At 35.7% G+C, this 26129-nt stretch overlaps 3 protein-coding genes and 1 long non-coding RNA gene across 7 annotated transcripts; 1 reads left to right on the top strand and 3 right to left on the bottom strand.

Annotated features, from left to right (window-relative positions):
* Positions 1-4611: 4611 nt before the first annotated feature.
* On the top strand, positions 4612-6020 carry LOC113353362 (ribonuclease S-7-like). The gene is made up of 2 exons (XM_026596990.1): positions 4612-5031; positions 5138-6020. The coding sequence occupies exons 1-2, from the start codon at positions 4657-4659 to the stop codon at positions 5603-5605; spliced, it is 843 nt and encodes a 280-aa protein (XP_026452775.1). The 5' UTR covers positions 4612-4656; the 3' UTR covers positions 5606-6020.
* A 189-nt stretch (positions 6021-6209) lies between these two features.
* LOC113353361 lies at positions 6210-10475 on the bottom strand. 3 transcript variants are annotated; one of them, XR_003361236.1, is made up of 7 exons: positions 10269-10475; positions 8421-8492; positions 7973-8088; positions 7789-7888; positions 7427-7506; positions 7228-7337; positions 6210-6417 (listed from the first exon to the last, which is right to left on the bottom strand). It is a non-coding gene; the product is annotated as an uncharacterized LOC113353361 (long non-coding RNA). The 3 variants fall into 3 exon arrangements; XR_003361237.1 differs by lacking the exon at positions 6210-6417 and adding an exon at positions 7025-7113; XR_003361238.1 differs by lacking the exons at positions 7228-7337; positions 7427-7506.
* A 2877-nt stretch (positions 10476-13352) lies between these two features.
* Positions 13353-15167, bottom strand: LOC113347777 (putative F-box protein At3g21120). The gene has a single exon (XM_026591451.1). The coding sequence runs from the start codon at positions 14999-15001 to the stop codon at positions 13676-13678; it is 1326 nt and encodes a 441-aa protein (XP_026447236.1). The 5' UTR covers positions 15002-15167; the 3' UTR covers positions 13353-13675.
* Positions 15168-15686: 519 nt separating this feature from the next.
* Positions 15687-19991, bottom strand: LOC113353360. Of its 2 annotated transcripts, none has more exons than XM_026596989.1 (3): positions 19909-19991; positions 16616-17349; positions 15687-16533 (listed from the first exon to the last, which is right to left on the bottom strand). In XM_026596989.1, exons 2-3 carry the CDS (start codon positions 16982-16984, stop codon positions 16414-16416), a joined length of 489 nt encoding a protein of 162 aa, XP_026452774.1. In that variant the 5' UTR covers positions 16985-17349; positions 19909-19991; the 3' UTR covers positions 15687-16413. The 2 variants fall into 2 exon arrangements, with proteins under 2 accessions (XP_026452774.1, XP_026452773.1); XM_026596988.1 differs by having other exon boundaries at positions 19748-19985.
* Between the last annotated feature and the right edge of the window lie 6138 nt (positions 19992-26129).

The following is a 26129-nucleotide window of genomic DNA, read 5'->3' as shown; positions in this document are numbered from 1 at the left end:
TTTTTTTTTTTTTTTTTTTTCTCACCTGAACTTAGGGTTGTGAAACCCTAACGTCGATCTCCGACTGCACCACTATCTCTCTCGGTCAACTGCAATGGCAGCAACGTAATCCTCTTCTCACGTTCATCACCAACACTGAATTCTGATTCCAAATTCAGTTGAATCAATGTAGCTAACTTATCTCAATTGAAGTCAGCAGCACCTCTTCAAACTCTTTTCTTCATCTTAGTACTGTACCGCTTCTAACTTGATTCGCAACAATCTCATATCTTTTCTGCCACGACAGACTCGAGCTCTAGTTCTTCATAACTGGTGTTAATGGCAGCAGCCATCGTGATCACCACGACTTCTCGAGCTCCAACTTCAGTCACGAATCATCATCATATCTGCCAACAGCTCTCTGAACTTCGAACACAGCAGTATCAATATATTCCTTCAGCTAAAAACTTTTATAAACAAACCAATTCTTCTGGCATCTCTCCATGATTGTGGAATCGTCAGAAACAACCCATTACGGCAGCAGACTCCACGGCTTGTCACCTCAAATCCCTGCTCGAGTACCTTCTTAACCATCGCACAACAGAGACTTGTCTCATCTTCTTGAGCTGTCACCTCAGCAACAACATATAGCTCCATCTCCGTTGTCCATCAGCAGCATCCACTCTCATCGCATCGACCTTGATTATCAGCACCAGACCATCCGAAGTTTTCTGCTCAACATTGGCAGCAAGCAATTCTTTTCTGCCAAGCTCTTCTATCAATCAACGACGACACAGCACCATGAGATTCATCAACAATATCAGAGATCCTGCAGCAGTACGTCTCTGTCTTTCCAGAAACACCATTCAACCATTCACATAGCATAATCACCGAGGTACAATATCACCACTTCCCTGGAAAACCATTCTTGCCTTCAACTATCCATCAACCCATCTCCAGCTTCACATGTTAATGGCAGCAACCTCCGTCATGAGCCATCAACACCTGCTCATCATCACAGCAGCAACCCCCAGACATAACCATCGTCACTGCCATTACTAGCAGAACCGATCAACCAAATACTCATCATCCATCCATCGTTAATGGCAGCAATCTAACTTTACTTCGAAATTCCTCCTTATTAATGGAAACAACACCTTGCTTGGGCTCTTCTCCTTTTTCGTACGCTTGCCAGAATCAAACCACCATCACCTTAAACCCACGAAATCGAGAACAACAACATCAGCATCATCTGGTTCATGTCAGGCGTTAACCTACTCAGCCACCTAGCTTTCTTCCTCGTGCTTGTTTTCTAATCCAGACAAAATCCTTCTCATCTGCTTAACCAACTACTCAGCTTTCATCATTCATCTTCAATATCATCAGTAACAATTATTCCATCACCGATGATCAATTACCAGCCAACCATGTTTGCTTGCCAATCTCCAGTTTTCATTCTTTCTATGACTCCATCTTAACAGCATCAACAGAAAACAGTTTCCATAATCTCCATCGAACTGACAACAGCCAAACATCATCACACTGGAAATCAAATCTAGGGCAGTAACATCTTTCCGTTCTTTATATAATTCTCCATCTTGCTCCTAGTCCTTCTTTTTGTAAACAAGCACATGAACAAAACCACACGAACATGACTTCACATGCAACAAGTCACGGAGCAGCAAGATAGCAATGATCCTTTTTTTTTTTTTTTTTTTTTTTTAACCCTAAAACGAAAACTCTCTAACTTTCTCTCCTCTCTCTACCTCTCACCTCGCTCTGATACCATGTTAAGGATCGAGCAAGAGAGAGGAGAGCATAAACGCGGAAGCATAAAAGACTACATTGATAATAATCTTGGTATATAATTCTTATGGCTTAACAACCAATTTATATTGTTCACAAACTTGACGACCACTCAAGGCACTTTCCTACCTAAGATCAAACTCTAAACATAGACACTTTCCTAATATAACTCAAACTCCTTAAAGTGTATATCTCCTAAATATAGACTCCTATATTATTTCCTAATACTTATCGATTAATGGATGGAAATTGTGGGGGAAATCCTCCTCCTAATTCTCCAACCGAAGACTTGTTGATTGAAATTCTATTATGGCTACCAGTAGTATCTCTTTTAAGATTCAAGGCTGTCTGCAAATACTGGCCTTCAATCATCGAAAGCTCAGATTTCATCCATCGGCATGCCACTTTCCAAAACTCCACAAGTAAGTTGGGTAATTTCATCTTTCAATACCGCCCTAAAAATGTTATTCATCGAAACTTCAGACCACATTTTTTTCGTGCTATCGTCGTCTCTTGGTAGTGGTCACAGTGAAGAAGATTATGGCCAATGGAGTTACAAAAACCTAGGTATATCACCACATTTAAGCAAATATGTGGAGGAGTATAGTATGTATGATAGCTATCCTCCTCAAGCAAATATGGTGGCTTCTTGTCATGGCATCATTTGCATACATGATCCTCATCTTAGGAAAATTTTCCTTTGGAACCCTGCAACTAAGAAATTCAGATGTCTCCCTAAATCATTACCTCTTCTACAAGAATTTGGTGTTTTATCGTCAGAATTTGTTTTGTTTGGTTTCGATTGAAAAACGAATGATTACAAGGTGGTGCAAATAACTTTTTTCGAAATTGACAGTGTACTTGTTACCACTCCCAAGAACAAGGTTCAAATACATGCCCTACGCTCAGATTCTTGGAGGTGGTGTATCGATCCCAATTTGTATGCTCATTCTTATAAAAGCATTTATGAAAATCAAGGTCGATATCTTAATGGTAGTTATTATTTTTTAGGAAATAAATTTCAAAGAAAAGAAAGGATAATGGAATTCGATAGGGAAGTTGAGGCAGTGCTTCTCTCTTTCAATTTCAGCACAGAAAGTTTCAGGATGGTAGCTGGTCCGGCCGAAAACTCTAATTTAGATGTTATAGGAGGTGATCAGGGAAAGATTGTTTACATTATACGCTTTTCAAACAGGTTTTTAAAAAGTAACGCGGAGTATCATACTAGTGAAGAAGTATATGAAGTTTATGCTCTGAATGATTATGATTACAGTTGTAGTGCTACAAATGTGGAGAGTAACAAGTACTCATGGAGTAAATTACATGGGTTCATTATAAATCATCCATTTGGCGTCTATGGTCCTAAGGAAATTACAAAAAATGGAGTTGGTTTTCTATGTGGTTATGGCGGTGGTGTGGTGTTTATCAACTCACTTACAAAAAAAATGAAGCATATTGAAATTGTTGATGCATCTTTGGAGGGTCTAGGTGATGTGTTCAGAGGCGATGTTTACAAGGAGAGCTTAGTCTCAATCGATAGTCCACTTCCCAGCAACAACAACAGTTAATAGAAATGGCGCGGATTGGCATGCTGCTGCAGGCTAGCTGCTTAGTAGTATTTCTTTTCTATTTTTCCAAATGAATAGTTTCTATGATTCCATTCCTCTATGTCCAGAACATATATTTTCAAATGTTATGGGGTTTGTGGGGCGTTTTTAAGACTTGGAACCTCTAAACAACAGTTTGTTGATTCGTTTCATCTGATTGCAGTCATTTATTTGTCCATTGTTTTTTAATTCAATTGCTTTCTAAACTATAAACTTTAGGTTTTTCCAGAATTTTGCCTTGGTAATTCCATCTGGGAATGCCGAGTTTCTGTTGAACCCTGATTGAAGGGAGGGGTGGGACGTTTCAAAAAACCTACCAACATCCTTGACGAAGATCAAAAGCTAGCTATTGCTTCGGGTGAAAGTGTTCTAGTTTCAAAACTGCCTGTTGGGAAAGAGTTCATTTGATATCCAGGAGGAATTTAAGATGGCAGATACACCATTCAAAAAATGAATATCTTCAATTTTGTGTTTAAGCATATGCGAAAGTCTTTCTCAGCAGGGTTCAGTCAATTCAATTTAATAATTTGTGTCACCTCATGTCTCATTCTTAGTCCATACCAAAAACCAACATCTTATACTTGACAATTTTACCTAAATTTATCTTTTGCACATAGTGGCTGTCATGTCCCAAGGGGAAGAATTGGTTCCTTTTCATTCAGCCCTGTTCTTCCTTTCTCAAATGTATTTTATTTTGTTTTCTACAATTACATTTGGCTGCAAGAAAAATCCTATGCAATGCAATTGGAGTGGCGCCACTACGTGCGTTCAACTTTGGATGGGTGACCTACGCGGTGGTTGTAATTAATGAATGGATTATTAATTTGATCACACCAAACAATATAAAATTTCAAACTTGTATTCAATTTTGCATGCATAAATAGTATCTGCTATAACCATAACATTTCGAAAGAGTAATATTAGGGTTAGGTTTGCATGTGCATGTCTTTATATTCAATGAACTCAACTATTTTCTTCTGCAATTGTTAGTAGTGCCCATCGTTATCTGTCAGTTTCTATCTAAATTAAGGTTTTTGTCAGAAGCTTAGTGACCCCTAACTACTCTGCCAGCAATATGCATTTCTTTTTCACTTCTTCAATGCCGATCAACATTCAGAAAAGCATCTACGGTTGTCTCTTGTTTATATGTCTCTAACAGAGTTCGGTCCACTATATGTCTCTTCATCATTACACTATAAATACCAATGCCCCAAGCTAATTCAATCTCACCCACCCACATACAGTCTCTCAAGCTTTTCTCAACATGTTGCGTTTTCCTGCTACTTCATTTCTTCTTCTCCTCCTAGTTCTTCTACTAGCCTTCGTCTCTTCAACTACCAAATCACAGTCTGTGGTATCTAATTCAGGAACATCAAATCAATCAGCTTTCTGGAATTCATCATCTATTTCTTCTTTATCACCCATACAAGAAGAAGCAAACAACCCTCCATCGTTCTCAAACTACATCTTAGCTATTCAATTCAGCAGGTCTTTATGTAATAATCCACCGTTTAAAACTTGTGACCCAAAATGGAATGTTGATTTACCCAAAAAATTTACAATTCACGGTTTATGGCCTACTGATTTTGCAAGCGGAAGAAAACCTCCATTTCCAGGCAACCGCTTTAGTTTCATAGAGGTATGTACTATATAGATTTGTAATTTGCTCTTGTATCTTGTATTAGATTAATTATCATTATGGAATGATAACACCTTAATATGTGTTTTCTTATGTTAATTTGCAGCTAATCAAACCTCCAAAAGGACCAAAATTACTACAAAACTTGTACCAGGAATGGATAGATGCCTATTTTGTGTTCAAATCCAAAGGTCCAACCAAAGATGTTCAAAGGAAGCAAGCAGCCGAGGATTTTTGGGAGTATGAGTGGAAAGAACATGGTGACCTTTCAGGTTTATCGGTCCAGGATTTCTTTAGCACAGCCTTTACCTTGTGTAGTAATCTTGGGGATGTCTATGGCAATTTTAAAGCACAAGGACTAATTGAAGTTGATGGTAATATTGATGTCGCCAAGGCCAGCCAGATGCTAACAGGAGTTCTCAAAGTCAAGCCATTTCTAAAATGTGTTTTTGATAAAAGCAACAAAGAACATCTATTTGAGATCGAGATTAAGTACGACAGAGCAACGTTGACACCAGTGCCTCATCCCCTGTATTCCAACTGCAGCGGAATCAAGGTTGGTCTTGGCTCTTAAGGCTTAGGTAGGGTGTTCTACGGTACCAGCTAGTATATGCAGCAAAGATGTACTCATTTTGCTGCAATTGGGTATATATATAAAATGATAAATAACGAAAAATGAGTGGGATTTTATTTGTTTTTTTAGTATTACTTTAATTTTTATTATACTAGTACACTACAAAAAAATTGGTGTATTGCAACATGTCCTGTGTGTGGCAAGAACCCGTATTTCAAGCGGTAAAAGGCTTTTGCCGCATCAAAATCTTTTGCCACACCGTGTGGCAACAAAATGTGTGACAAAGAGTTATTGCCACACCTTTTGTATTGTGTAGCAAAAAATGGGTTTTTAGCCACATCAACGGGTGAGGCAATAATATGAGGCAAGAAGGTATTTTATTTATTTAATATAATTTATTTGTTTTTTATTTTTATTTTTTATAAAAGTTTTTTTCCACACCACTGGCGGCTGCTATAGTCTTTCTCTTGGAACAACGTAAGTGTGGCAAGAAGATCAGTATTGCAGCAACATAATTGTTCTCTAAAAATAGTTTATAGACCATAATTGTGGTATACGATTCATAGACAATAAAGTAATATCTTCATAGACAAATGGATTGGAAACAAAGAAATCAAATTTTATAAATATGAGTACGTTACAAAATTATAGTGATTCCAACTTTTACGTAAGAAATAAGAAGAGACAAACAAAAGTTGCACAATAGATTAATATCACACTAATATCACGCTAAAATAGACAGACTTGATACTTCAAATGAGCCATTCTTCTATGCTAAATCCACGCCAGCAGTCCATTGCCAGGCCACAATCCTGTTAAACAAATCAAAACACACCCCAGCAAGCAAAACACATCAATACATGGTAGAAAATCGTCAAATTAATTGAAAGCTTGAACTGTAATTAAAAGACTATCATATTAACATGCATAGACTCAATTAACAAAGTAAAGACAGAATAGAGCAAATCAGAGTTCAAGTTCAAGCATTGAATACCCAAATTATACTTGCAGTCATGATAAATAATTCATGTTAGCTAAAATGCAAGGATATTACAATGGGAACGACAATTATGACCACTTATAGCTACCTCAGGTGTTTGTCTAAGAAAGTTGCCTGAATTTCATGAACAAAAAGTAAGGAAGAACAAGCACTGACGATAAGTTTGAGTCTGTAAAGGTGATCTAAAGGTCCTGAAAGTTTAGCCGGAGATATTAGTAGTGGTCCTCCACAGTACCCCTTAACAGACTTCCCCTGGAGGAAAACAATAAGAAAACTTGGAAACTGCTTCGCTCCACCAAAAATTCAATACAGAACACACAATAAATCAATTAACAGATGAATAACCAAATCCCTTTCTAACAAGACCTGCTTATCCTCCCCTAAACCCTGAAACTCTAGAGTTGCTACGTACTTTGAAGGTATTTCCATTAATGCTGCTAGAGCAATTTCTGAGTGCATTTTCTCTATAGAGATATCTTGACTCAAGGTTTTCGGTTAAATTCACGAACTGCGTGGGACAAACACAACAAACTGAATGAATAGGAAGCATCAGTTTTGAAAGAAGTATTTAATCAGGTTGGCAATTGGGATCATAAAAGTGATACTAGTTCAATTTACATACCTGAAAATTTTCATATGTTCTACGGGGAATATTAATATCAAATTACGCATCATTTACCAGTGTCTGTCACCACACCAACTAAATTAATTGACAATGGATATTCACTGCACCTGTGGAGGACATTAGCTAACTCAGAAGAGGTTTATAAACGATAATGTGAACTGCATAAATATTACAATATTCTTTGCCAGTTGGTTACCTTGCTTTAATTCTAGCGTCCACGGTTTCCTGTTCCTGTAGACTTAATTGACCTAATTCTGTCTCGGAACCTTTTATAACCTATATCGCCATGATCAGAATCAGTTCAGAAATTCCAAAGCATTAAGGTGCTCTAGAGGATGTTGAGGCCCTGAATTTTTCTGAATGGGGATTTGTAACTTAGTTTTTTTTTATTTTTTATCCTACATTTTGATACACTTAAACTGACAGTGGAACAAGCAGAATTAAGGAAAGCCGCGAGCACTATTAGGCTGAATTTTTTATTCTCACTGACTCAACCGCTAGCTTACTAGTGATCTTCAGATAAAGATTTATATGAACTGCAAAAATAAGACTAATTACCCGGCCATATGCAATAATGAGCAGAACATGATATCGACGTCTACTGCCCTCCACAATATCTATATAGCCGTTTCAGCTATTGGAGCAAAAGATGTTGTCCCTGTTATATTTACGGAAGAAATTGAGCTCCTCGTTGAATTCTACAACTGAATTAACATAGTTTAAAGGGACAATTCGAACAAACCAGCTAAGCGAACTTGAGGAACAAGTTCTATATAACACTCTAGTGCTTCCTCGATACCGTTGCATGATCTTTGATATAAGAATATGAACTACATACATCCTCATCAACTGTCGTTTCTGCAAACAAAATGGAAATTCGTTTTTAGTGATAGTTTAACAATTAAATCTAAGAGAAAACTATATAAATGTCAATAAGATTGCGTAATTCACTAACCATCTCTGAATCCCTACACTTTTACTGTAACTTTTAACCAAACAAGTGATAACAATTCGTATAGCAAAAACCATATTCAAATACTTGGGACAACCAAATCTGCATCAAATTGACAAAATCCAAGAATAATTCCACAAACAAATGCATATACAAGACCATGAACACATCCATTCAACCTATCAGAATTTTAGGCTTAAAATTGTTGAGATATTGAGCAAAAAAAAACAACAACTACCTCAAAAATGGTTGAACAGGGTAACAAGCTTCACCGGCATATTGCGGTATAGATACACCAGATCTCGGAAGCCTGTGAAAAATATTAGAGATTGTAAACTTAGAATTAAATGTTTGTAACTTGTAAGATTGCACGGCCAAAATTTTGTCTTCTCTAGCTCTTATTTCCTTCTCCTCCAAAAATCCAATACGGCACATATAAATTAACGGAGGAATAAAATCAATAAAGGACTAAACTAACATTAAATCACAAAATCAGTTACAAAATACCATTTGGAAAGGGAAAAATATCCTTTGGTCCTTTTTTAGGTATGTCTGTTTAGTCCTTTGGTCAAACGCCTTTACTGTTTGGTACATAATTATTTAAAAATATTTAACTTGACAAAAATACCCTTCCGCTTTTTTTTAGCAGTTCATTCTTCAAAATGAACTCCACTTAATTTCTACTTATTTTTTCAGAAATCACCTAAAAAAACAGAGTTCATTTCAGAAATGAACTCCATATAAAAAGCTAAAAAAACAGAGTTCATTTCAGAAATGAACTCCATATAAAAACCTAAAAAACTAGAGTTCATTCCAGAAATGAACTCCATATAAACCAGAGTTCATTCCAGAAATGAACTCCTGATAAAAAAAACCTATACAAACCAGAGTTCATTCATCAGAATGAACTGTTGATAAAAACCTACATAAACCAGAGTTCATTCCAGAAATGAACTCCTGATAAAAATAGAGTTCATTCGTAAAGATGAACTCCAGCATCATCAAATTCATCTTCTTCTTCGTCTTCAACAACAGCAGCAAAACATCATCGTCTTCAACAGCAGCAGAAAATCATCTTTAACACGAGCAGCAAACATCAGTTTCAAAGATCTTCAACAACAAAATCAAGATCTTCAACATCAAAATCAAAATCATCATCATCTTTATCATCGTCAATAAAAAGATCTTTATCATCAAAATCAAGATCTTCATCATCTTCATTCGTTTGCATCATCATCTTCTAAAGAAAACATAGTTCATTTCTAGAATGAAGTTCATCAAATTCATCATCTTCAACAGTTTCAGCAGCAGTGATGAAGAAGAACATAAATCTTCGTCGTTTTCATCATCTTCATCGTGTTCGTCATCATCTTCAACCACAACAGCATCAAAACAGGGAGAAAAACAGAGTTCATTTCAAGAATAAACTTCATCAAATTCATCATCTTCAACAGTAGCAGCAGCAGTGACGAAGAAGAACATAAATCTTCATCGTTTTCATCATCTTCATCGTGTTCATCATCATCTTCAACCACAAACAACATCAAAACAGGGAGAAAACACAAAATCTTTGTCAAAAAATCGTCGTCTTGTTCATCATCTTGATATGCTCATGACGTTTATCATCTCTACAAATCGTATTCATCATCTCTGCAAAATCAAAACCCTAGAACTCACACAATCTTCATTGTTTATGCAGCAGCAGGAGAAGAAAAAAGAGGAGAGAGAAAGTAGATCTGAAAATATGGAGGTGAGAGATGTAATGGTCCCAAAAGGGTATTTCTGCCACTACAAGATGACATTTACATCATCCATGACATCACCCTATGACCAAACTATAATTTTTAGGACCAAACTATAATTTATATTACCAAATAGGACCAAATAGACAATTGACTAGGTCAATTGGACTAGACTCTCTCTAATATATTATTCTTAGGACCAATTGGTATTTCCTTGATTTGGAAAACCTTCAACCAAAATCCCCAAACTGTGCCCTAACCTTTAATTCTAAACCCCCAAATTTAGAAATTGAAAACTTAACAAAATAAAATAAAATAAAATAAAAAGCTTCAAAACTATATACCTGATTGAAATTGGTAATCGAGATTATAACGAGAATGATGAGGAGAAGAAGAAAAGGGCTGAAATCTGTAGACGAAAAGAGTTATGGGTTGTCCGTCCGGACTTTGAAATAGGTAAAAAAGAAAAACGACATTGTTCTTCTGGATGGAAAACCCTCAGTTTTTCTTTATGAGATACATAATGTCAGTTTGTATTGGAAAAAATCTACTCCGTATTAGTTATTTTAGATGCGGAAATTGGAGGAGGTGGCGAGGCAGCGGAAGTTTTGATTTTTCACGGTTCTTTTTTTTTAGAAAAAGTTGCAGGAATTTCGCTTTTTCACGAAAATTTTAAGCGAAATACGCGGGCTGACATTTTATTTATTTCAATTTATAAATTTTTTGCCAAAATTTTGATAAAAAAGGCAGTTATATATTCCATGTTTTCACTTGTTGCCACAGTGATGTGGCAAGAACATGATATATTGCCGCACCACGAGAATACATGCTGCAAAAAAAGACTTTTTGCCTCGCCTGTTCTTGGGTATGGCAAGATGTTACTCTTTATGCCTCACTCATAATCCAGCGAGGCTAAAACTCACCTATTGCCGCATTGTTGATAGGTATGTGGCAAAGTAGTGTTGCAATATACTCATCTTTTTGTAGTGGTAGTAGTCTGGGGTTGGGAATTCCTCCTCTCATCTTTTTGGTTTTGGGTGGGAGAAAGTGTGTACTGGATACCTGTTGCTACTGTATAAGAATTGGGCAACTCTTGAAGTAATCTTTAATGTCAACTGGAACTTCTGGTAACTTGTATTTTCTTTGTTTCAGTTCTTTTATCAAGTCCCATGATAAGGTTGAGTTGAATGGCTATTATATGAAATAGGTGGAACATAATTGAATCCTGAGTATTTTGATTTAAATCTATTTCTTGTAGCTGTTTTATCCCCTGTCATGGCAATATAAGTACTAAGCATGCTACATTTGTTCGGCTAGAATGGTATATAAGCACTAATGTACACATTTACTGATGGGTTTTGTATCCGGTAAAGCCCATCGTCTATCAAACTAGGAATTGAGTCTACCTTCCACTGTTCTCACTTTCTTTCTTTTCTTTTTTTTTTTCTTTTTTTTTTTAATTAAAGCGGAATTACACAATTACACGTGGGAATGTTGTTCCCCCGGTGTCATTTAATACATTTTGTGTCAAGAAATCGGGAACCATATATTCCCAAATTTTAGTTTGCAATACTCCTTGTTGACTATTATCCGCCGCATGATCAGTGAGAGTGTCCGCTGCTTGGTTTGCTTCCCGGTAATTAGGTATTGTGATGGGGAATTTCCTCTAGTCTTTTGATGATCTCAACAATCATGTCTCGGAGGTTACCATGGAGGATCTGCCCGCTGTTTGAGGAAATGAACAAGGGTCTGTGAATCTGATTCAATGTAGATTTTAGTCCATTGGTAGAGCGTGACTGTTCTCAATGCCATGAATAGTGCCCATGTCTCTCCTAGCAACATTGTTGTGATCCCCAAAGGTTGGGCCATTGCGACAATATTGTGGTTGTCGAGTCTCTGTAGATAAAACCTCTCCCCACGAGCAGCTCCATCAGTGTTGATTTTGATCCAATGTGGTTCGGGTGGTTTCCATCCAACTTGAATTGTTCTAGTCATCCGGCGTGATGAGGCGTCCTGTGTTGTAGCAGTCATGCCAGGTAGTGGTGGAGGTAGCACTGAAGTTGCCCACTTAGCTGGTTAACAAATCACTTAGCTGGTTAACAAATCACAAACTGAATTTATTACTTATAATCGAAGTATTTTTATTTTTATTGTTTTACTTTTTCTCCTGATAAGAGTCGCCATTGCTTTAATGATTATTGAAATTTTGTACTTGAGTAAATAAAAAACAACAAAGAAACGTTATGTACTTAGTTTTTTAGATATGTACTATCAAGTTATTGAACACCGTATGGAGCGGTGGTAGTGTCCAAAGTTTTTCCTTCTTTGAATTACGAATAATCTGTTGCAGAACTTTTAGAGGTTCAAAAACTCATATTCTAACAATGGTTAATTACTCGTTTAGTTACCAGGTACACTTGCTCTACATACAGGGTTGATTACCGATTTTCTTTTTCTTTTTCTTTCTTTTTGAAGGCAAACGACATATATTCCACAGCAAAAGAATAACACCCAATAAACCATTCCCAAGTTACAGCTAGAATTTTTCCTAGAAAGTTTAGCTAAAAAGTCTGCCGCCCTATTACATTTTCTATGAACATACTTAGAAAAAGATTTTCTAAGCTGATGTGAACCGTTTCCAGTTGATCTGCTTGAACTAAAGATAGATAGTCTGCAATGAACAACAGATTTTCCAATTGTGGCTGACAAGCCCACTCTGTTGCAGCCAATAAAGCTTTGGCTTCGGCTTCTATGAGAGAATCTACAGAGGTAGTCCAGCATTTGGCTGCTGCAAAGTCTCCATTGGATCTGAGGAGGACGATTCCACAACCTGCAACAGATGAATTTTTACCCAAAGATGCATCAGAAAACATTATCATACAGTCATTATGCAAAGATAAGATTGTTGAAGCTCAAATGGCAGTGTATTTCTAGCAACAGGGGAAAAGCCAGATGGTAAAGATTTATAAAAATTCTGTGTATGATTGAGGTTCGTGAGATAAATGTGAATCGCATTAACTACTGATGCTGAATGCCGAGGTTGATTACCAGATAAAGAAATCGAAATTTATGTATCTTCATAAATATCCTAGTTGATCATTATATCTACCCGCAGTAGCAGCAGCAACACAAAAAGACAAACCAGCAATCCTAGCTTCTGCAGGCAACAGATACAGATTTATTTTGTGTTGTCTTCCTCCAGCATATCAAATGAACTCCTTCCCGACAGGCAGTTCTGAAACTAGACCACTTTCACCTGAGGCAGCAGCTAGTTTGTGGTCTTCGTCAAGGATGTTGATAGGTACTCTGAAATGTTCCAACCCTCCCTTCAATCAGGGTTCAGACGGTAGCTCGGCATTCCCAGGTGGAACAACCAAGGCAACATTCTGGAAACAACTAAGACTTATAGTTTAGAAAGATCTGGAGAATTGCATTAAAATTCATAGTGGAATATTCAGGTCCAAAAAAGTGATACAACCACAAACAAAAAACAATGGACAAATAAATGACTGCAATCAGATGAAACGAATCAACAAACTGTTGTTTAGAGGTTCCAAGTCTTAAAAACGCCCCACAAACCCCATAACATTTGAAAATATATGTTCTGGACATAGAGGAATGGAATCATAGAAACTATTCATTTGGAAAAATAGAAAAGAAATACTACTAAGCAGCTAGCCTGCAGCAGTATGCCAAACCGCGCCATATGTGCATGCCAAAGTTGTGAATGGTGTGGAAACCGATTTCATCTCTAGCTACTGTTGTTGCTGGGAGGTGGACTATCGATTGAGACTAAGCTCTCCTTGTAAACATCGCCTCTGAACACATCACCTAAACCCTCCAAAGATGCATCAGCAATTTCAATATCCTTCATTTCTTCTGTAAGTGAGTTGACAAACATCAGGCCACCGCCATAACCACATAGAAAACAAAAGACTCCATTTTTTGTAATTGCCCTGGGACCATAGACGCCAAAAGGACGATTTACAGTGAACGCATGAGATTTACTCCATGAGTACTCGTAATTCTCCACACTTGTAGCACTACAACTATAATCATAATCATTCAAAGCATACACTTCATATGCTTCAATATTATACTCCGCGGTGCTGTTAGAAAAACATGTAATGTAAACAATCCTTCCCTGATCACCTCCTATGACATCTAAATCAGAGTTTTCGGACGGAGCAGTTATCATCCTGAAACTTTCTGTGCTGAAATTGAAAGAAAGAAGCACTTCCTCTAAATCAACATATGATTGCAGCACAGAATCCACTATCCTTTCTTTTCTTTGAAATTTATTTCCTAAGAAATAATAACTACCATTAAGATATCGACCTTGATTTTCATGATTGCCTTTATAAGAATGAGCATATAAATTAGGATCGATACACCACCTCCAAGAATCTGAGCCTAGGGTATATATTTGAACCTTGTTCTTGGGAGTGGTACCAAGTGGAATGTCAATTTCGAAAAAAGTTACTTGTACCACCTTGTAATCATATGTTTTGCAATCGAAACCAAACAAAACAAACTCTGACAATAAAAGACCAAATTCTTCTAGGAGAGGTAATGATTTAGGGAGACATCTGAATTTCTTAGTTGCAGGGTTCCAAAGGAAAATTTCCCTAAGATGAGGATCATGTATGCAAATGATGCCATGACATGAAGCCACCATATTTGCTTGAGGAGGATAGCTATCATACATATCATACTCCTCCGCATCACTTAAATGTGGTGATATACCTAAGTTTTTGTAACTCCAAAGGCCATAATCTTCTTCACTGTGACCACTACCATGAGACGACGATAGCACGAAAAAATGTGGTCTGAAGTTTCGATGAATAACATTTTTAGGGCGATATTGAAAGATGAAATTACCCAACTTACTTGTGGAGGTTTGGAAAGTAGCATGCCGATGGATGAAATCTGAGCTTTCGATGATTGAGCGCCAGTATTTGCAGACAGCCTTGAATCTTAAAAGAGATACTACTGGTAGCCATAATAGAATTTCAATCAACAAATCTTCAGTTAGAGAATTAAGAGGAGGAGGATTTCCCCCACAATTTCCATCCATTGATCGATAAGTAATTTCCGAATTTGATCTGATGATGAAATTCCCAAACTTGATTATCAATTTGACGATGAAATCAAATGAAATTCCTAAAATTGATTATCAACTTAGGTTCTCAATTTGCCGTATCGTGTAGATATGGGCGCTGGAGTCGGACTGCTGGCTTAGATTCAGCACTTCTCCTTATCTTACTTCAGTAGCTCATCTTCTAGGATATCTTCACGTGTGGACAGATATTTTACCACTCCAACTACAAGAAAGATTTTAAAAACGTCCGTTTTAACCGAAAAAACGTCCGTTGAAACGGTCACACCCATATACCGTGGCCGTGAGGGTCCTCGAACCTCGTGCCTTTATTAGGCCGATAAATAGGAAAAAACGGCAGTTTTATAGTACCGTTTTTCTGTTTTCATACACGTTATAACCGTTTTTCTAAAATTAGTTTGAATATCTATTTCTTCTAAATAATATTTTCGTTATCACGTACGTTATAACCGTGTAAACAACTTTCTTACCATTTCTTTTGATTTTCTTCTTTCTCTGAATTGAAAGCTGAAAATTTCGAATTAAATTTTTTTAAATGATACAAGGAAACTAACTACAGGATTAAAAACTTCAAATTTAAAAAACATAGGATTGTTAAACTAGTATTCATCTTTTAAACAGCTACGCGAACCAACTACCAGCACCACCTTTTTTCAAGTATTCTTTATTTTCTCGACGGTTTATTTCCACATCATAGTCATCGTTGTCGGAGTACTGGCTATCTCGTTTGCATAAGTATCATCATCATAATAACCATCATTATCGTTATCATAACCTCCTTCAGTATCATCATTATTGTTACTTACTTCATTATTATTATCAATATTAGAATTATATCCTTCGTTCATATGTTGAACACCATGGTCAGAGCGATCGGAAGTGTAACGAGAATCATATGTTGGATTCACATTCTCGTAACATTGTGCATTGTCTCCAAATGAAAGATTACCAAAGTCATAAACAAAGTCACTCATCGGTAACCTTTTGTATGGGATTTGAACCTCAGGATCATGCTAGTTGTATGGTAGAGGGACATGCTCTGGATTATTAACGACCTCCTCTTCCAGCATATTTAACCACTGTTCTTCTCGAGGTAAAACCGGTGTTTCATCATCCCCCGCTATCCAGTCAAGCATATTGTCATCCCTCGGTAGACTATGAACGTCGTGAACATCAATGTTATGTCTCCTTGCTTTACCTTTAATTCTTTGTTGCTCCAACTTCAAATTGTATTGGAGATACACCATATCATTTAATCTCGATGAAATTAAACGATTGCGTAGTTTGGTGTGGATTATTTCGAACACACTCCAATTCCTCTCTGATCCAGACGATTTATTTGTTTGACTTAATATCTTTACTGCAATCTTTTAGAGGGATGGATACTCAGCACCATAAGATAACCACCAACTTACAGGATCACCATGTTGAGCTGCAATACGTGTTGATGGTGATGCAAATTGACCTTGCATCATTCGCATTCTTCCTGCCTACAAAAAAAAGTACAATTGTTACTAAAAATTCAAATTACTTAAGTATACATATTTGGAGATAGTATTAGCAATTTTGTACCTCTAGCATGCATTGTGCTTGTTCTTGCGGGCCACTAGCCATTTTTGATATAACTCCAGTAAGACAAATTTGTGGCTCGGAGATTTCATTATTGATGAGATTAGTTCTTGGGTTAAAGATGTAATAAGGAATGAGAAAATACGATGCAACATGAAGAGGAGAACTCAACTGACTTTTCCATCGTTTCTTTATTACACCCACGATAGAAGCATTTCGATTTGATCCCAAACTCATTTGTATAGTTTCCACACATGTAGCAAGTGCATGGAACAAATAGCCCATGGTGGGTTTGTCTGAGTCCAAGAAACGAATCATTTTCAATAAAGGACCAACCATTATGCATGCATTTTGACACGTCGTCCAGAACATCTCATTTGGAATAATATTCTTCACTTGTCTAGCTTGTTTAGTTTTTGCCTCATCCAATTTCAGAAATTCCTTGTCCAGAAATAGGCTCTCGATAGCATTACGTTGATCAATGATGCTTTTGATTGCAATAAAATTCGTTGAAAACCTTGTTAAGCCAGGGCGCAATAGATTGCGTCCTGCTGAATGTTGTCAAAATCTAACAAGAACCCAACCATGATTGTAAATAAATTTGCTAATTTTTCTTGCTTCTTCGATCACATCTTTAACAAAGGGGAATTTTTCAATATCTTCCAACATCAAGTCCAATACGTGAGTAGCACAAGGAACCCAGAAAAATGTGCAATATTCTGATGGAAATCTCTTACCTATTCAAACAAAAATAGAAAGAAGTTAATGATTAATATATTCCCAATATATATACGTATAAAATAAAATGAAGTTATTCTTAGTTACTTGCAGCTTTGAATTGAGATCCTTGATCTGTTACTAATTGAACAATATTTCTCGGACCGACATCATCTATAACGGGCTTGAACAAAGTAATTAAATACTTTGTTGTCAACCGATTATGTTTTATATCGACACTTTTCAAAAACATAATTCCACTACCACTGTAAACTAGAAAGTTTACAATCGTACGGTTGGTTTTGCTTTTCCAACCATCAGACATAAGTGTACAACCGTATTCTCTCCAGTAATGTCGTTGGACAGACACCACATCTTTTTGAATCCTTTGGTTTTCTGAAATTAATATGGGATTCGACAACTTATAAGCTGATGGAACTCTATATGATTGGCCGAAATTTGCAACTGCACTGAATTCCTCGTGGTACTGAGATCAGTTAGCCACATTGAAGGGAATATCATTGGCATAAAAAAAAAGTCCAACAGAAGAATCGACTTTTTCCCGACATGTTTTGTTTTTGCCAAATTTTGCCATCGAAGGTTGAGAATCCCTAGAAGGGTTATATCGTCCTCCCATATCCACAGACATTTTAGGTGGTTGTGATGGACGCATAGTAGACCTAGGTATTTCTACAGAAGCCCGAGGACCGTGCGATGTACCCTCTCCGGCATGAATATTCTTATTTTTTCGTCCAAAAAGGTTTTTTAAGAACCCAGTCTTTTTCTTTTGTGTGACTGGTACTTGTTCTTCTTCTACATGAAAATATGGTTCTTCTTCATCTATACCACACACAGGTTTCTATGGCTCATTATGATACACTTGTTCTGAATCTTCGTTATCAGATTCTGCTCTTCTTTGCCTTTTTGTTTTTCTCTTTTCTTCTAGTGCAACTTTAGCAAGATTTTTCACTCCAGGCGGCACATGCATGTACGGGGCAACTGTACCTCTTTGTTGTGCTAAATGCAATTTTGTGCGTGAAATACTAGAGGATATTTCCTTTTCAAAAAATTACACATCAATTTTTACCATCAGGCATTACACTGCAATATGCATGAAAAACATCTCGTTTGGCAGTTTGGGTGGATGTCGATCCTTCCATCGTATCTGTAACGAGGAAATGTTACTTGGAAATCAGTGACATATATTAAATTTCGCTAGTACTATTCTTGGCCTATATTTTATTTTGTCCAAAAATAGAAATTGTAGATGTCTATTTTGTAGCTAGGTAATCATTATATTCTTAAGACAATAGGAAATTTGGTTGCCTATGTGTAGGAACATAGACTAGCTAGACCTTTTGATCATGAAGACAATTAGCTTTTTCTTTTTCTTTTTATACTTTTAACTTTTGACCCCTTTTGAGGATGAATACGAATTACTTATTGAGCATGAAGACAATTCATTAAACTATTATTTTTTTCTTATTCACTCGTATTATTTTTGGCCTCTATTTAATTTGTGTCCACAAATAGAAAAAACTAGATGTCTATTTTGTAGCTAGGAAATCAATATATTCTTGAAACAATAAGAAATTTGGTTGCATGCATAAAGGAACATAGACTAGCTAGATCTTTTAATCATGAAGAAATTTTTTTTTTTATTTTTTATTATTCTTTTGAGTACAAATTAGTTATCGAGCAGACTTCCTTAAAATGGTTACACTCATATAAAGTAAATAAAATTTAACCAAATTTACCTATATTAGTTATTGTTTAATATTTTTTAACTAACATTGAAATTAAAATCCGTCTAATTGGATTTCACAACTTTTAACATGCATGTATGAAGTTATATTTAACTAGCATCAACACTAACACCATGATAATTATTTCATCATGCTAGTTAATTAATTTCATCATTATGAAAGTTAAAGCATTAACTTAAAGCTCATGCATAGTTTTGCTTCATTAATCATGTTCTTTATACTTGACAGTGGTTGGACTTAATTAATTAAACTTCATTATTGATTTATGTGATTCACAGTTGGATGATCAAAAATATAAAACTTATATAATGTTATAGGTGTAATAAAAAAAAGACTTTCCTTTCTTCTTCTTTTTTGTATATAATTAAGCAGGACGCAAATATTAAACCAAAAATTAAAAAATATAAATCAAAGTTGAATATCAATTCAATTTTTTTCTTTTTTGCATAGATTTTATTGACTAGATTTAATTGTGTCTTGATTTTTTTCCTCTAATCTTGATTTCAGCTTTTGTTATTTCCTTGAAACTCTATTATAAAGTTATAGCAACATCCTAAATTACAATATATATATGTACAACATGATGAAAATGATGAAAACATTACCCAAAAAAAAGGCAACTACTAACTTAAATGTTGATATAAGAGAGTACCTGTATAATTAAAATTTATAGTTCAAAGACAACATTCGATGTCCGCATCATCATCCGGTATGATGAAGAAAAAAAATCAAATTTGCTGTAAATAAACTACATAGAAACAAACAATAAATTTAGTGATAAATACTTATTTTAATAATATATTAAAAAATTACCTCTTAAACTGGTAGTTGGAAGTTGAAACTTGGAAACTTCAAAACACAGAAGGATGAAGAATTTCTCTGCGGAAGAAGCAGAGTTATAACAAATTTGTGTACTACAACAGTATGCCTTCTTGTGTTTTTAAAGGGTGAAGTTAAAGAAGAGAAGGAAAAAAAATAGTGTGATCATGATTTTGTTTTCTAAAAGAAAGGAAATGAAAGAAAAAGGTGACGTGAGTACGTGACATATTATTGGTTGTCTCCCCCAACCGTGAGGGACCAACTTGAATCTTCAATTCATTAACCAACGTTCTCTGCTTTAGTAACTAAAGTTTAGTTCTACTTTAGTGAAGAACTAAAGTTTAGTTCTTCACTTCTCTGTGAAAACTTAAAATGAAACAAAAAAGGGACAAGTAGACCTAGTCACCTAGCTAATTATTGCCGACGAAATTTTAGTGGCTATAATTTACCGACACGAATTTTGTCAAACTTTCATAAATTGTAGAGTGAAAAGCATTCTAAAACACCTATGTAAAGAGTATAGACATGACTATCGAATTATACACATTTCTTATACGAACAATAATCAAATAAAATGGTAGTATTAGAATTTCTTAATGATATAGGTCATCTATTAGTTGGACAACATTTAAAAATTAATAGGTCATCTATTTAGGGACGTAGGGAGTATTAAAAAATAAAAATACCTAGTAACAACGTTTTTTAGAGCCGTTAAAACGTTTTCACGTACGTTATAACCGTTACATAGGAATTTCAGATCATAATTTTTTATTATTTTCTATCTAACCGTTATAACGCCCGTTATTTTCAAAAAACGTCCAAAAAACGCGTTTTTTTCCTATATAACGCGTTTTTTACCTAAAACATGCTCACACCTGTGAAAACTCATTATAACGGTCACGCCTAGTGTCTGTGACCTGAACCGTGACCCGTTTTTCAAACCTTAACTACAAGTGATATTTACCAAGATTGAGAGAATAAAATAGAATTCTTCCGGTCAGCAACCTGGGAAAGTAGATTTGACTAGTCCTGTGATACAAGATTTGCCGTTCTAAATACTCAAACTTCAATCCGAACACTTTTAAGCGAAATCCAGTGTGCCTCTCCATCTGAATTTCGGACAATTTATGCAATCATACTGGATTTCACCAATGGTTTTCTATACATACCGAGCAAAAAACAACTTAAAAACAGAAATAACCCCAAAATACCCCTAAAACATAAATGGTGAACCCTTTTAGGAGAAATGGTGGGTCCCTGGCTGAATGTCATTGGACCCGGCTTAAAGAGAATATGAGGATCGGTTTTAACCTTGTCCATCAACACGGTACATTTATCTTTTTTGGGATTTCACGGGGTACAACGCACATTATTCAATACTTTGTTCGTACATTATAATAGAGACTCGAAGATAAGCTAATTTAGGATTTGGCAGATACTAACCAACACTATATGTATTTGGACCAAAGTAACCAAAGTTTTATAGTGGCTGTTTTTATTTCACCAAGAACTTTATAAGGTATAATTGGGATATTGGAAACTTTTGGCTCGCTCTTAGAGCAAAGGTTGTGCGTTGAATTGTTTTCCCACTTCATCTCGTTTAAAATGAGAACCATGTTTTAGGGCATACATAAAAATTTTGAGGCATACAAATTTATTTTCCTAACTAGGATGTGTTTATAAGGGGTGTCTAATGGGTATGCAATGACCTATATACCGTTAAACGGTTTATATTATTAAATTTCCCTTATCCTTAATTTAAAAATCAAAATTCAAAATCAGTTTTAAATTTAAACATCTTCTTTTCTTCTTTACCGGATCCTCCCCGCGAAATCGTCGACAAAAAATTTGATCGTCGATTGGTGAAAACTTGATCATCGATCAAATATAACTACAAAAATAACTTGTATAAAGAAACCTGCAGTAGGTAGTCATTCTAAATCCTCTTCGACTCCGCCAATTGAAGGACACGAATAAGTTGAAGGATCGGACGCAGAAATTCAACGAATGAAGAACCAACTCCTAATATGATGATTAGAATGTATTTTCTATAAACCTTCTCTTATTTTATTGTTTTTGATTGATAGAATATGATTAATTCAGAAAAAAAATAGAGCTTTTTGTGGTTATTAAACGGAGTTCGGCTGATTAGGGAGATGAATTATGAGCCGAATTGTTCATTGTTGTTCGTTCTGAAAGTGCTTATGAACAGTTCGGCTAATAATTCATTCATAAATGATAGTTGAACTCCCCGGGTGGTTAATACAGTGTCAGGTTCGGCTAATACCTTCCCAACCTTTCCCTGCCGAACCTAAGAAGTGAAATTTACCCCAGGTGGTTATTAGGTTCGGCTAACCCGATTAGATCACTTTCAAGACGAACATATCTGTGTACACACTTCGAAAATATTGATTTATAGGCTTTAGGTTCGGCTGGCTCATGTTGATGAGTTATCAGCCGAACTTTTCTCTGTAGAATCAAGTCTTTCGATCTTGTTTTGGTCATAACTTCTTCGTCCGATGTCGGAATGACCTCATTCTTTTTGCGTTGTCTTTGTATTTCCATTCTCTTGAAGATGAAGATAAAATCTCCTTGATTTTAAAAAGTTGAATTTGGATCTTGGTATTCTCCATTAGTAGACTTTATTTTCTTAACAATTTTATAGTCATTTCCACTTTTTTTGGTTGATTAATCCTAAGAAAGGCTGCGCAATAGAAAACATACGTCATAAAAAGTCGGACCCCTAAATGTGTGTGAACTTAAGTGTTTTTTTGTAAAATCAGAAACATGTTCGGCTGATATGATTTTTTGAATATGAGACGAACTTGAAAAGATATATGGTTCGGCTAATACGATATTCCGAGTAAAAACCGAAACTTTAACTTCATTTTTTTTTTCAAAACTCTTAGGAGAAGGTTCGGCTTATAATGAAAATTTCGTATTAGCCGAACTGCTCATCTTTTGTAGTATACCAGTTAGGTTCGGCTGATAATTTCAAGCCGAACCTATCTTTGGTTCACCGAATTTGATGAAAAAAATCAATTTCTTGATGATTTCAACCGACAAAAATGATGTTAAACATAATCGAGAAGTATACTTGTGTATTTTTAGCATTGGGTTCCTCATCGATGTATTCATCTTCTAGATTTTGCTCATAAAAATCATCTAAAAAGGCGAGGGTACCCAAATATACCTCGAGCTAAAACTTTTCCTACCTATAAGTCCTTTCTCCGAAACTGATTGTCTATGGACTGGGTCAAAACAACACAACTAATCGGTTCACACTTCGTGTGATCGTCTATAGCTACGAGATCGAGACAATACAACAACGAAGTATGTTTATATGATACAAAGGTTCGGACTTAACCAAACACAACAGGATTGCTTATCAAGTAAATAGGAATTAACGTTTGTGTAATTTACTTTAATTATAATAAAACAATTATAATGCGGAATATAAAAGTAAATGACACAGCAAGATTTTGTTAACGAGGAAACCGCAAATGCAGAAAAACCCCGGGACCTAGTCCAGAATTGAATACTCTCAGGATTAAGCCGCTACACAAAATTACACTAACTTTGTATAGTTGAGACCAAGTAACTAACCCTATAGTTCACCTAGTTCTTTCTGTGTTCCCACGCCTCCAACTTATAAATAAGTCACGTACTTGGAACAATTCCTTTGGTTCGTATTCCAAACAGTAAAGGAACAACAAATCTGTTTGGTATCAACTCTATTCAACCAAGTGATATGAGTCGGACAAAGGCTCTTCCGTTTATCTTAACATAAACTCCTTCGTCAGGTCCTTAGATCTATCTTATATTCAATCACCCAAAGGTAATTGTTTAAGATTAAGCCAACAACACCTTTAATCCGAAGAATCGTGTTGATGTCGATCTACTCAATTAATCAATACAATCTACCACAACGATAAACCGATTATTAATTGGATCCTCTTTTACCGAAACAAGTATTGTGCACACCAAAGATTATAAAAACCAAGTCAGATCTTCAATATTTTCTTTGTCTTCAAATCTTATTAAATCTTTAATAAAAAACTGCACACAATCACTTGAATCTCTTGTGATCAATCACGCATAGAACGGAGTCTGTTAACAATGGATTATCACAAGATCGTCTTTAAAACTAACAACAGTCTAAAGGTCCATATCGAAACTCTGAACTAGTTTGAGTGAATCTTATATCAGAAGATAAGATTCTCAAGAATAAACAAACTAGGTGCAATCAGATTTCAACCACCGTTAGTCAATCAAATCAATCGAAAACAAAAGATAAACCGTAATTATCTAGTTTCCCACCAACAGGTCGCGCTAGAGATTCTCAATCCCAAAGAAGACTTTAAACTGCGCGGCCGTAAGATATTTCACCTAATTAGGTTACTCTCCTCTCCGAATAGGCGGCTACACCAGTAACAAGAACAAAAGAGTAAATTTGTTGTTACGAAGGATTAGTTTGCTAGAAAGGAAAATTTCAAGTATTTATAGACAAGGAAGTTTGGACACCAAGGAATTTCCAAAACCGAAAATATTCTCAAGATATTCATTTAAGCACAAATTCGGTTTCCATAATTCCTGGAAATGCTCTGTCCAAAAATAACGATCCAAATCTCTCGGAAAATCTAATTAGTAAATGCACATTACTAATTCTGTAATTTCCCTACAAAATGAAATTAATAACCTTAATTAAAAGATTCTTAACTTACTTATGTTTCGATCCTGGGATTCTCTTTCATTAGCCGTTAAGGAATTTCTTTGAACAATTAAAGAAATAAACATTCACAGCACGTGTTCAAAGTTTGTCGACATCTTAACTTTGTAAGTTCTCTTTCACACTTACAACCTTGAAACCGATTTTCCGCACTTCCAAGAAAGTTTAGAATTGGTTCATCTGACTTTCAAGAACTATGTGATTGATCAAACCAACATTCAATCACAATCATGGGTTTACGGTTCTATTGAAACAAGTTTCGGTTCTAACTCCATGTGAGTATTGTGCATAGTCACACTAGCTTTCCAAAAATTCGGTTGACTAGGTACTAGGATAGGTTCCTCAAATATATATGGTATCTAACTTATATGTATTGCACATGTCCATAGGATCCGTTCCCCTTTTCCTAAAAATATGTTGCACATGTCCATAGGATTGGTTCCCCTTTCTGCTATAACCCTTGTTGCACCCGATACAAGGATTGGTTCCCTTTGATGTACTGCACCCCTTACAAGGATCGGTTCCCCCTTTCCTTTTAATTGGTCAGACATACAAAATCCAATCATACCACAGGTGATTACTTAAGATCGGTTCCCCCTTTCCTTTTAATTGGTCAGACAAACAAAATCCGATCATACCACAGGTGATTACTTAAGATCGATTTTACTAATAAAAGTTATACCAATACATAAGTCAGACCTTTGTGAATAGTTCTACCAAGAATACAACAAGGTGTGAGCGGTTATACTCTATCACACATATTGGTTGTTCATAAGATATGCAATGAAAAACAATACCAATAACACATGGCAATTTCCTTTTCGGTCCACAAACAAGTTTATGAACTTACTTCCTTAGAACACATGTAAACATTGTTCCCTAGGATGAAATCCTCACCTCATACCCATACATAATCACAATAGCATTCAAATGATTATGGCGATGTCTTATCTACAAAGTTTAATGGTTAAGCAATAAACCTCGTATTATATTCTTTAATACTATGTCTATCTAGAGTTCGAATATGCTTCGCAGTTATGTTTTCAATATGCACGACTTGAAAGATACTTTAGGGAATGAAACAGTTCAAGTCAAATATCACTAACCTCAAGTGGAAGGATGATTGTTGTCATTGTAGCTCCTTGCTTCTTCACATCTTCAAGACTTAACAATACTTGTAATGTATCATATCCTAATATTTTCAAGCTAACCTATACGAATTTGACTCTAGTACATAATCAAGCGATTCTTAACATGAGTTTTGATTCACTAAAATATTACAACCGAACTTGACATATAACAACGCTTGGTGGGTTCAACCGAGAAATGCTCTAACAATTTCCCCCTTTGTCAATTTTAGTGACAAAACTCTTACATCATACGGATAAACTAATTACAAGAATTCATTACGATCCGCTTGATTCTCGATTCAACAACACAGTAAAACTGCTTACATTCAATCCTTGAAAATGGTGTTGTTGACATT

The sequence above is a fragment of the Papaver somniferum genome, chromosome 2, assembly GCF_003573695.1.
Source record: "Papaver somniferum cultivar HN1 chromosome 2, ASM357369v1, whole genome shotgun sequence".
NCBI lineage: Eukaryota > Viridiplantae > Streptophyta > Magnoliopsida > Ranunculales > Papaveraceae > Papaver > Papaver somniferum.
The sequence above is the reverse complement of the archived record's forward strand: the minus strand, read 5'-3'. Positions and strand labels throughout refer to the sequence as shown.